The sequence below is a fragment of the Lonchura striata genome, chromosome 2, assembly GCF_050655825.1.
Source record: "Lonchura striata isolate lonStrDom1 chromosome 2, ASM5065582v1, whole genome shotgun sequence".
Taxonomy (NCBI): Eukaryota; Metazoa; Chordata; class Aves; order Passeriformes; family Estrildidae; genus Lonchura; species Lonchura striata.
This window is the reverse complement of record NC_140704.1, coordinates 73,837,384-73,850,364: the sequence shown is the minus strand read 5'-3', so window position 1 is coordinate 73,850,364 and position 12,981 is coordinate 73,837,384. Positions and strand designations below refer to the sequence as shown.

General features: G+C 35.7%; 1 protein-coding gene across 1 annotated transcript in view; it reads right to left on the bottom strand.

Moving 5' to 3' along the window:
- ICE1 (interactor of little elongation complex ELL subunit 1) overlaps positions 1-12,981 on the bottom strand; it is a 40,164-nt gene that overhangs the window by 18,462 nt on the left and 8,721 nt on the right. Inside the window, exons 7-13 of the mRNA XM_085571593.1 lie at positions 11,569-11,606; positions 9,686-9,768; positions 9,381-9,420; positions 9,232-9,288; positions 6,894-6,983; positions 6,757-6,810; positions 179-531 (exon numbers count right to left, since the gene is read on the bottom strand). Coding sequence (XP_085427719.1) covers positions 179-531; positions 6,757-6,810; positions 6,894-6,983; positions 9,232-9,288; positions 9,381-9,420; positions 9,686-9,768; positions 11,569-11,606 — 715 coding nt within the window. The remainder of the gene's footprint in view (positions 1-178; positions 532-6,756; positions 6,811-6,893; positions 6,984-9,231; positions 9,289-9,380; positions 9,421-9,685; positions 9,769-11,568; positions 11,607-12,981) is intronic.

The window sequence follows — 12,981 nt, the reverse complement described above, 5'->3', positions numbered from 1 at the left end:
TGCATGAGCAACTAATACTGATACAAAAAAAAAACAACAAAAAAACCAAAAAACAAACAAAAAAAAAAAACCAAAACCAAACAAATAAACAAAAATAGCCACGGAATATAAGATCATTATTTCTTCAGTAATTTTAAGACCAAGTTAAGTGCCACGTCAGATGCATCCTGAAACTCACCCGTGTAGTCAGTGGTGAAAGCTGTACTGGAGAAAGTAGAGCAGGAAGAGGTCTGGCCCAATTCAATATATCCATCACATTTCCACCTGGGTCAATCTCCTCATGATTGGAGAAGCCTGAAGTGCTGTGCTCCCTGCCTGTCTGTGTTATCACACCTACATTTTTACCCTCACCACTGTGCAGCTGTTCATCAGTAGTCCTGTTCACAGCACAATCATCTCCAAAAGGCTCAGTACTTGATTGAATTATCTTCGCTGTTACAGAATCTTGCTTTACAGCACTTTCCTCTGAAGGACACCAAGGCAGAGTTTTGCCATCACACTTCCTAATCTTTTGGTGGATTTGTACAGTGTCTAAGACAGAAAAATATGGTTAAGAATTTTTTCCCTCCCATTTTTGTTTATAGAGATAATATATAATAATAATAAAAATGTAATACCATATTTTCAAGTGACATTTCCATAGAACATCTTAGTCACTTTCAGAAATGCTTTCTTTATAGACATGTGATGCTGTTATTCACAATTATTTTTTAATGAAAAAGGTATATGTGTCTGCAAAGAGCTTTCCCCAAACTGTCTGACTTGGAGCATTAAAACATTTCCAATTTTTATCATCAGCAAGGGACATTCTTGGTAGAATTGAAGGTCCATGTGTTTTATCTGTCTTTGCCCAGCAACTCACAGTCATGAAAAGCAAGACAACCATGCACAGACATTCCCCACCCAGGCTGTAATTCTCAGATTAAAGCAACCTGCAGGTTTGAGCCAGCAGTTGTACTTCCAAGCAAGTTACAATTACACCCTGCCATAAATACAACAAGGAAGTTCATAGCTACATTTCTAGTTTATGATTTAGCATGTATATGCCTTTAAATTGTTTGTTCTTTAAATGTTAAGTCTAATCACACAAGACTTTTTTTTAATGGTATTATTTAGTCAGATCTGAACCCTTAATAAAAAGAGCACCACATCTCCTGTGCACAAAGGAGTTGGAACTAAGATAAAGCTACTGAGCAGTTGACAACCCTTCCAAGATGTTAACTATACAGTTTTACAGTTATTCTAATGAAAAGAATGCATGTCTAAATGCTCTGTGTGATTCTTTGCATTGTACTTTTGTTTTGTTACTTTTCAAATCATAGTTTTTACTATTACACAGTAACTCATTTATTATGCAGACAAAACACATTCATCCAGGAAAGTCTAAAGACAAATAATTAAAATGTGTTATAATGATGGTAAATATTTCAAAAAGGGAAAAGATGGCCAAGTTTCCTGAAACTTATGATTTTATAAAATGAAAATATTACCTCCAATAAGACAGTAGAAATCAACCCAAACCAATCAATTCCCAAACCCCAATGTGTCATATGGATCTAAAATATACTCTGTAGTATTTGCAATTCTTACTTGATATTGTATGTGTAATTTTGTTTATAGTATTCACAAACACTACTGGACACAAAATCAGCTGTATTGAAGCAAGAGATCAAGCCTATTCTGTGTACACATAAGTACACCATCTGCAGTGAACCAATTAAATTTTGTGACTAACTTTTGCCTTATAAAAGAACTAGTTTAGATTGAAAGAGAAACCACTGTTAAACAATTTAACTGCGGAGGCAGAGTTAGGGTTTTTTTATGACAGTTTTTATCTCACGTGCCACAAGCTTCAAAACTCTGGAAATTTACTCAAAACCTTTGCTCAGAAACTTTTTCCAGCCCCTTACACCCCTTCTTGACACTGCCAGGTTTTCATGATCTTCTAGAAAGAAGATTGCATATGTCCAGAACTCCTCCTGGAGGAGGCATTGGGGTGTTTACTGGAAAGATGAGAGTTAGAAAAACCCCAAATTTTGATGTTTATGCGGGCCTCCACCTCTGATGGACTCCTAATACGTATCACAACCACAGACCATTATCATGCACACGTCACTGGAGCCACAGGTGATGGTTGTCTTTGTCTTTTCTCCTCTTTGTTCTTTCCAGTTTTCCTCTTTAGGGTGATCACACACTTCAGAACAGCTATACACCCCTTTTCCTATTCATTACAGCATCTTCCATTTATGGTTTCAAAGCAGTTCTAATAAAATTTGTTGTTGTATCAATTATTTAGCATTTTTCTACTTTAATCCCCACTAAGGGATCCTTTAGCAACAAATCTGGTTGCCCTGTCTCAGAGGCAAGTCAAAACACCATCCCACAGTAGAAAGAACAGCACATGCATAAAATGGTTTGAGTACAGGATGTACTAATTTAATTGGCACAACTTGCATTCTGTTGGGGGGAAAAAAATTGTGTGCTTCATTAGTGCTCTCTGTGTTAAACCACTGCTAGAACTTGAACAGATAATCCCAAAGCAACATCAATGGTAGTATTATATTCAAAAATATTAATTTAACTTGATAGGTCAAAATAGCCTCCTCAGCAATCAAAAACTTTTAAGCACATTCTGATACATCAACACCACTAAAGGAATAAATTAGAAAAATTGATCAAAACCCTATTTCAAAGATCCATCTCAGTCACTTCATGTAGCAACTCCATGTAAAAATCTCAATTACTGCACTGGACACGAGGAGAAGGGAGAAACCGATCAGCCTGAAGGGCCCTAGCACATCATTTTCACCAAAGATAAGAAAGCTCTGCCATTTCCTTTACATCTTATAAGAATTATGAGAATACATTGTTTTATAAAACCATTTACAGGCCACAGTCACATAGAGCTTTCAGGATGTTCTAAATTTTCTCAGGACAAACCTACATGTTTTTTACAATTTGAGTTCCAAACCAAGGCAAAAGGAGATCTTTGACAAGCGGGAAAAAAGAAAATAAGGAAAATTCAGAAGTTGGTTGTCTCTTAAATTTTTTTCATGTTGTTTTGTGATAATAATTTCAGCTCAGAATTTACCCTGCACTGAAGCGGGCAGCAAGACCATTACGTATTTTGCCCCTATAGGGACTCCATTTAGACAATTAGGAAGTTTACTTTTTACTTTTTCACTTTTTACAGTGAACTACACAATAGTATTGAGTTATTAGGAACTTTACATCGTATCTATACTCTCAAATTCAGTTATGCACCTACATCAAGGATACATATCATCCATTTAAACATTTCCCCTGGATGGATCAAAGACATAATTTCTGAATAACTAAGAGATTCTCCAAGCTTCTCTACTCATCTCTTTCCAACCTAGTTGCTGATAACTGCATTTCTCTGGAATGAGATACCTTTCCTATAGTTACCCATTTATCTGTAGGAAAAGTTGTCATAGCAATTTTTTAAGATTAATAAGTAAGTTTCTTCACTCAAAGTGTCAACTCCTTGGCACCTTGGCCTGAACCTCAGGTCCAAGAAAAGCCTTACTAATATTGAGCCCATCTCATTGGAAGGATCTTCTCAAAGATCATATTTCGCAGACAAATTTCACTCTATCCAAGAATTGCACTCTTGTTCATTATATGACTCAGTGAAATGATAAAGTTTCCTCCTGAAATTTTCAACCTGTATCTAGTTCACATAGCTTCAAACCCTTACACTGCTGCCTTCTCTCACTTCTGAGAGAAGATTAACACTACTCTGATCTGAAAATTCTATCAAAATCTATCATGTTCTACTTGAAATACCTTCTTCATGCCAAGTGAAGAAAGAAGTAGACATGAAATAAGTGATCCAATGCTAACATTGATTGCCTTGGTACTAAACAAACTGAATTATACAACTCAAAACTTTACTCTTGATTGGGCACATTGCAAGGCAATTCACTGTTTCAAGTTGTCCTCTCCTTACTCCATGCAACAAAGTAACTTTTTGAAACAAGTCTTGTGGTTTTTTTCCACTCAAGAAGGACCAGATTAAGATGTGGTATTTTATAAAAATAAATAATCTAGCCATAGAATCTCATCTGATTTACAGCAAAACCTCATCAGCGCAGTGATTGCAGATGCCTGGCAGTAGCAACTGCACACTTCTCAAGAACAGTGGTGTTTCTCTGAGGAAAAAAAATTCCTCCACAGAAAAACTGTAATGCCCTGACAATGAGGCATAATTTTTAAACCTGTTTCAAATTATGTGAATTTCAGGATGCTTCATATACTAATTATTCTTTGAAGCTACAGACAATATTCTGTTTTCTGAGACAGCAAATCCACGTATTCCATTATATGAAACAAAGAACTATGGTGAACTGCATACCCAAAACTAAATATGCAATGCTACATTGTTGTATCTCAAGGTGTTACCTTGAGAGATTTTTCATATGTTTTTCAAGACAGAAAAGAGGTCTGCTTCTCAAAACACTCATGCGCAATGGACTTTAATCTCAAGACCATAAAACATATGTGTCCCTGGGGATTCAGTCTCATCTTTGTTTTACATGTAATACCACTGTGTTTATCTCCTATTATATGATATTAAAGTAGACAACTCAAGTACATTCCTTTCCACCTCTATATTTAAGATCTATATGCAGCTTCTCCCCTATCCTGTACCCCCAAACAAAAAGATGAGCAGATGAGATGGGTATAGCTCAGTAGTAAGCCAAACTTAGCTCAGAACCCAGTTATAGAATACCTCTTGAAGAGGCTTTGCTCCTCACAGACACCTTCTCTACCATGTTTCTTCAATTTATCTCACCATAACATAGGAACAGAACATGTTAGAGAACCCAATTTAGAAATTCAGCACCCAGCTGCAAGATTCTTCAAATGCTTCATTAAATGTTTATTCACAATGTAGGTGATTTTATGCCTCAACTATATGAGATAAATTTTTCCAAAGACTAAAATACTATCAATGTCTTACTAATCTTAGATTATGGCCTAAGGTTACTGTTTTGATGGTCAGGTGCAGGTATTGTCATAGATTTGTAAGAGTACTAGCAAATGCTTTTAAATTAAGTTTAGCAAACCTCCATTATTCTACAAGGCTTTCACAACAGCAGATTTGGAACACCTCATGAGTCTTCCAATTTTCATATATGGACACATTGTTCAAGAAAACCATTCAAAGTAGTATCAACCTTAGCAGAACAGAGAAGACACTGATCATAATGCAAAGCTTTGGGTATTTTACAGCGCATTTGAATATACTAAGAAATCTGTTATAAGAAGTACATTTCTGAAAGGCTAGATCCAGGCAGCAGATGAACTGACATTCTCTGGAAAAGATACTACCATCAAGCTGATCTGCCCTCTAGGTTGAAACTATTATAATACGAAACCAGAAATCAGGGCAAACTCATTTAATCCCTTTTTTCCTAGAAGATTGCACCTGTAAACAAAAGCATTTTGTTATTATGAATTCAAGGTAAAAGCCAGTTTCATAAGAGGCTGAATAACAAGATGGATCTTCTAGGTTTGAAAAGGGAAAAAAACCAAACCAGTAACAGGATAAAAGATGTATTTTTATGAAATCTAACCATTCCAACAAAAGCATGTTCTAACCTTAGAATTTTCTCCATTCTGAAGTGGGCAGAAAGAAGGACTGGCTAGAAGATTACAGGTAATTGCTTCCTTCTATGAAAGTATTGTTGTTTCCTTGAGAAGATATGAATAGGAAAGACGGGATACAATTTCTGGAATCTAAAGTTACTCTTTTGGTAGATGGCAAACAGATTACTCTGGAATCTGACACCCCTAAAATCACATATATTTTAAACTCTTTAGTTTCTTGTGCTTATTCTTGTCATTTGATTCACCCTTGATCAAGACATTAAATTCAGAATTGCTGGGCACAAGTGTCTAGCTCAGTTTTGGAGCTGCATTAAACTCATGGAAGTAAGGCTGACTAACAGGTTTATGAGCTGGTCCTTATATTTTGGCCCCTCTTATGTGGATTCCATTGGAACACATCTGAAGGCAGATTCATTGGGATCTACACTAGCAGAAAATTTTCAGACTTAACGGAGTCTTTGAAAAGTTTTTCTTCAAAGCTCTTAATGCTGCTGGGTACCTATCTCAGGCAATATCTCTACCTTTAGTTACAGAAAAATCAAAGTTGTAGAGAAACTGATAAAAACAATAAAGCTCAATAAAAACATTCCAGAGATGCAACACAAAAATGAATGCAGTTTCAAGGCATTTACTACTCTTGAGTGCAGAAAGAAAATATCTGCTATGTAAAGTTAAAGCAGTTAAAGTTTGCTGTGAATATGCATGTGGATAACTACTTAATTATTTTTCATTTCATTACAATGAAGAAAATGGAGGCAACAGCTTTTTAAGATTTATAATTCAACTATGTTACCACATATTTGTTTCAGACTAAAAAGAGCCCATATGCACCATCATTCACATTATATACTACAGAGTTTATAATGATATAATAATAATGTTTTAAACATGAGTTTTGACTACTTAAAAACAGGAAAACAATTTGATTTCTTGATTGCAACAGCAAAGTACAACAGCTTTTTATGGTTCAAGTTTACTTACCCATTCAAATTAATAATTGAATTATTTTCAGATAATTCAGATTCTAATCACAGAATCTCATTGGCCAGACAAACACCAAGGAATATATTTAAGTCTTTCAAAAGAGTGTTATACAGTCATTACCCAACCGGAACCTACCTTCTGTAACAGTCAGCCTTCTTTTGTTAGACCATTTCTTATCCCAAATAGAAGCTAAAAGAAAACACCAACATTGCCTTTTAGTCAGAAAAAGAGAGAGTATCAAGAAAACTTCAAGACTTTGCATGCCATTGTACCTAAGACAGGATCATTTTTCTCATTCTCTCGTTTTCCTGTTGCACGGTCAATGCACAGCCAGAGTTCTTCTAATAAGAGCTTCACTCTTCCTATTAAAACAAATAAATTGGTAAAATTGAACTAAGAATTTGTGTTTATTTTACTCAGAACACAGACATGCCTATAACTAAATACAAAATACCCACAGAAAAATTAAGACAAGGCACAAGCTTCAGTGAAAGACAAATGCTAGATGCCATTTAGGGAATAGATCCTGTACTGGCCATATCCCCATAGCAGACTAAAGGAACTGCTGGAGAATGCTTTAGCTTTTCCTTTTTATAGGGAGTACTGCAAAAAGTTATAACAGTCCCCAAAGTAAAAGGTAAAGCAGATTCAAATGTAGCATTAGTGAAATTAAACAGCTTTGTAAAACAAATCAAATTACATCAACCTGGGGAAAAAATCTTCTTTGAAGGAATGTATCACATTTATGCTCACTCAGTAATAATTAATCTTAGTTTTATCATGTAATAGCACCATGTATCTGAATTAATTATCAGGCCACAACACTAGACTGCCTACAGTTCTAACAGCACCATTGCTAGGTGATGTCAAGCAACCTAGTTTCACAGACAGAAGAGAGGTGGAGAGGGAAGAAAAACTCAAAACCTCAGTAAAATACAGAAGCACCTTATCTACTTATGCCAAAAGTATAATCAAATCCAACAATCAGGAACTGAGACTGTTTTTGCGCAAATTCTGTAAGTCAAAGGCCATCGTAAACTGATATTATTTTATGAAGAGGCATATTTTTGAAAAGTCAGGATATACCAGGAAAACCTACCAAATTTTGCTAAACAGCTAATAACAACACTAATATCTACTCATTACCAATAAATCCTTGCTACTATTTAAAGCTCAAATTAATGCTCAGATATTAATGTTCCTACTTAACCATTAATTAAAATCAAAGGATTAAATTTGGTACCAATTCAGTACAATCCAAAAGTAAAAAATATGCCAAGACACACCCAAACTGACAAGGTGTGGCTTTAAAAAAAAATTTAATTTCCGCAACAAACCCATTGCAAAGCAAGAAATAGAACAGTGAAGTTCTTTTGCCTCAAAACAGCCTTCAGAATATCTAAACAGTTAAAAAGTAGTACCAGCACTTTAAAAGACTGCAAAAAATATAAAAAAATAAATTTGCCTAAAGTTTGGCCTCAGTACTTTAGAGGAAGTTTTCAAGGAGTTTGCTCCATTACAGTAAGAGTCAGGTAATTTGTAGCATATATTTTAGATCACTAGAACAAAAAAAAGTCAATAAGATACACCTATACCTCCTGTATTTCCACTTGATTTTCCAAGTCTCACATAGAAATTTTACCAGATTACTCTCCTATAAGGTGCTTTATGATTTCAGTAAGCTTCAGAGGGATTGTTCGTATTTTTTTTAGCGTTTGCATTTTGTTCTATAATTCCACATCAGCTCACTTCACATATGCACAGGGCAGACTGTCGGGGTCATCTGGCAACACCCCAACAGTGTGAAAATCCTTTTTCCCCTAGCCCAGCAGCTGAAGAAGAGGTCTGGAATGCGTGAAGCCGAGTTTTCAAGGTTGTTTACTTTTCCTTACCTATAATAGCTTCTCTCTGACCTGCCGGGGTCCAGCTAGCACAGAAGCCATGGCAGTCTCCTCTGAGCCCCGGGCGTCTCTCACATTATATGCTCAAAACTACGTGCACTATGTTTACAGTTCCTGTACCAATACCTAAGATCTATGTTGGACAGTGTGTCCCTATCCTAGACCAATAGAAAAGTGTCACCATCACACCAACACATGGAGGAAGAGAAGAAGGAAGGCTAGGGCACACCCATATTCTTCCATCTTGTACCCCTGAATTACATTCTAAAAAACCCCAAAATTCTACTTTTCCACCCTGTGTCAATTCACCTATCACACCACTCAAACCCTCTTGGCTTGTAATTCCTCGTATAGAGTTGGCAGCCTCTCCCATGGGCTAAAATCAAAGCCACAGGTGTTTTTGACTTTTTGCCAAGGTCTCCAAGCCCCCTGCCAGGATCCCGAGACATCCAGAGCAGCTAGAGGGATGTTCTGGACTCCAACCATAGACTAGTCATTTTTATGAATCAAGAGTTTTCCTTACTGAAAAACTGAAAACAGTAATCTATTAGATTGCTCCTTCATCAGTGTAACCTACTTGTGTCAACCACATCTGCTCTTATAGGAGTTTGGCAGTATCCTCTGTTTCCAAAATTGCAACTCCAGAAGAGCTGCAATAAATTCATAACAATTGGTTCCACACATAGAATGGACTCACAAGAAGTCTTACCTTTGTCTATATCTGTTGCAAGATCTTCACCTGAACTCTGAGTTTCTGCATGTTTAACTATTAAAAAGAGGAGAGGTGGAAAGAAAATATTCAAGTGGAAAAACACCACATACAAATTTGAAGACATTCAAAGGTAAGTAAGCACTTACATTTTCTGCACTTCTCTTTAATTACACCATCAAGTTTTCCCTGTTAAAATTAAGAAGTAGAGAATTTTTATGCCATACATATTTCTTAAGAGTATCAGCTCCTAAAGACCATGAAATCTATATTAGCATTTCTTAAGCTGGAAAATTTCTCTTTTACAGTGAATTGCTAATGTTTAGTTACTCAATATCCCCCCAAAAATGTAATTTTACTGTTTCAGCATCTATTACTTAGATGCTTCTAGTAGCTTCTTTTTTTCCCCAAAAATACTAAAAGAAATTTCACCCAAAGACAAGGAAAGCCTTACTTGTACTTTTTTTAGCTCCTTTTCAAGCCTTTTCTTTTCAGTTTTTAGTTGTCTGAAGTCCTGTGTATGCTTTGTTGCAGCCTCTTCAAAAAAGAGAACCAAAATTCAATGTAGAAACTACAGCGTAAAGAGGCCACTAATTTAAGTGGTGCTGGTATAGTGGTTCCCTAGTTTGCAAATAAAATTACCAGAAAAAAATGGATAGTGTGAAATAAAAATCTACTGAAGTTATATTTTGGTTCATTCAGACAACATCTCATGCATAAAAGTTTGTTGTCTTCTACTGTATAATTACCGTTTTGAACCACTGCAATACATTTATTAGTTTTCTCAATTATATGCAAGAATGAAGAGTGGGTCATACTGTAATTATATTATACTGTAGAACAATATTCAACAACTGAAAAAAGGACATAACGTTGAGTTGCAATGGTTTTTTACACATTTTATTCTCTTATTTATATAAGAGCTTTGATTCAAAGATGAAAACACCATAGCCAGCTGCATTAGAAAGATACATACAGCACTCAAGACTAATAGAGGAGGACCTTATCTCTTAGTGTCTAACAGACAGCTGGCAAGAGTGCAGATGGGTGGAAATAGAGGGTACAGGGTACGTGAGAACTGAATGCAAAATTCAGTTAGGAAAATTCTTAGGTGAGAGAGTGAGCTGAGAGAACTCCTGAGAGTTCAGCTTGATGACTTATATATGGACAGGAAAGATGAGAAATGGAATCTTCCTGCTGATCAAACCAGAAGAAAGCCTATTAAAATAAAATATTTTAAAAAGGAACTTTGAGTGGTAGGCTAACAAAAAAACAATCACGGCAAATTTCATACTAACAAAAGATACAATGTCTGAGATATTTAATGAACACGGAAAAACACCAAACAGAAAAAATAGTCACTGAATTGGACCTAACACATACTCTCTCTCAGTATTTTGTTCTAGTTCTGCCAGAATTTGAGATTTTGGAGGCAAGTGTGTAAAAAGCCAGGCTGTTCTGCAATGGAACTCCAAAATTCTCATCAAAATAAATGTCTTGTACCTGTACTTTATAGTAAGATTCAGGGGTTTCTAACACTAAGATATGTCACTCAGTTCACTGTACTTTGAACTATGGTAAGCTAAGCACAGCTAAAATATGCGTAATATGAATGCAAATATCTGCCTTGCCAATTAATGACGCAGCAAGTGAAGTCTCAAAAAGCCTTACATATAACCATCCTCACAAAGCAAGAAAAACACAGTGTCATAAAGCCCATGCTTTTTCTCCATGTAAAAACAAAGCAAGCAAACAAACCAACCAACCAAAATACAAGTGCTAGAATATTTAAAAGTCAGAAAACGTGCATCAGGAGCACCATATACTTAAATATGAACATAAACATGAAGACTCCTGTCAGGATTATTAGAACACTGGATAACATGCCCTATGAAAATAGTCTTGTTGAACTAGACTTAATCAGTCAGAGGAGGAAACATAACAAATCATAGAAAGAATACAAGAACAGCTTTCCTATACAAGAAGGTATCAAGATGGAATGAGACTGCTGTATGATAGACATTAGGTGTAAACTGAAACATGGGAGTTTCCAACTAGTTATAAGGAAAAACATGTTACTGAATCAAGTTGCCTACAGGCTGGTAAGACTTCATCTTTTGAAGTTTCCTTCCAACTTCATCTGTATCATGTGCCTAAGACACTCAGCAGAAAATATTCTGCAGGAGGGCTGATGTAAATCAGAGACTAAGCACCCCACATGGTACTGGCCTGCCTTGCTCCTTGGGCATCAAAGTTAAAGTCACAATTCCCCTGGACAGAAAAGGAAAAAATAAATTATGTTACTGTACTGTTGTCCTACTCAAGGTAGAAAGTTACCTTCAAGTTTCTTCACTTTAGTTTCCAGTTTCTTTCTCCTGTTAAAAAGAACACATTAATAGATAATTAAAAAAAAATAGAACTATGTTGCATGAAAAGCCAGAAAAAATAAATCTAGCCATTCAAAGAAAACACACCTCCTATACCCAGGATCTGTGAGACCAAAGAGTCCCTGAAGTTGAAAAATTAAATTAGTGGCATGTTGCTGACATTCTCAGATGAACAGCTGTTATCTGTTACAAAGTATGCTTTTAAGAGAGTCAATCCACTAAATATACCTTTAGCAGCAACTTGGAATTAGAAACACAGTTGCAGAAAACTGGCTTCTGTTTTTTGCATTTCTGTGATGTAATGCAGACAGGTTAGCTTTATTCCTTAAAAACAATCAAGCTTTGCTTACAATGAATAATATCTAAGCAATAAGATATTCAGGAATAGCCCTCAGGATGACTTATGTCCCACAGCTTTTTGTTCAGAACATTCAGATACTTTAGACTAAAGTCAAACCAAAGAAAAAACATGAAGCATCCCAAACAATTTTAACTTCAACATTTCCAACCCTACCTCATATGTAAAACACACAGAACTGGAAAATAAATAAATAGAAAAGTAAACATTTCTATTATTTTCTTCTATTAAATTCCAATATCCCAGAAATTTTTTTCAACTGTTGTGGTAAGTAGATGATTCTACCAATGATCACTGATCACTTTCATGAAGCAGAACACAGTTCATCTATTCTCCATATTCAAACCTGTGTAATAGATTGAGATTTACCATCTAAGCCTTTCTGGATGTTCAGGCTTTAATTACCACTTCAGACATTAATAAGAATATATTCAAAAATCTACTCATAAATGGTATGATTGACCACCTTTCGCATGTTCAGTAGTCATAGTATTTATACTATTAAGTAGTAGACCAAAGATTCTGTGCCTTCTCAGCCTGAAGAAGTTCATACTTACTTTCCCATATGATGGCTTTGACAGTCAAGCCATAGGAGAGAATTTCAGCAAACTTCCTAATTTAAAAACTTCAAACTTCCTTTATAGAAAAAAATAAGGGGAGGCAGGGGAGGGGGGAGTTGTCCTTTAGAAAACAGGAGATAAGAAACCTCTGTTCCTCTGTAGGTTATCTTCAAGTGAATGTACAGAAGTACTACATATAAAATGCATGGACATTGGAAGCAAGGTAAGTTAACACAGGAAGACCACAGAGATGTTGTTTACCATTGAAGGAAGAAGACTCATGCAGCCAAAGCTCAACTAGAATTCAAGCTGACCAGTACTCTAAAGGACACAAAAAGGGCTTTTCAAAATATCTTAACAAAAATGGAAGATCAGAAATATCATCAGTCCATTGCTTGATGAGGTTAGTCACATCACAAATAGGAATGCAAAGCAGAGCTACTTA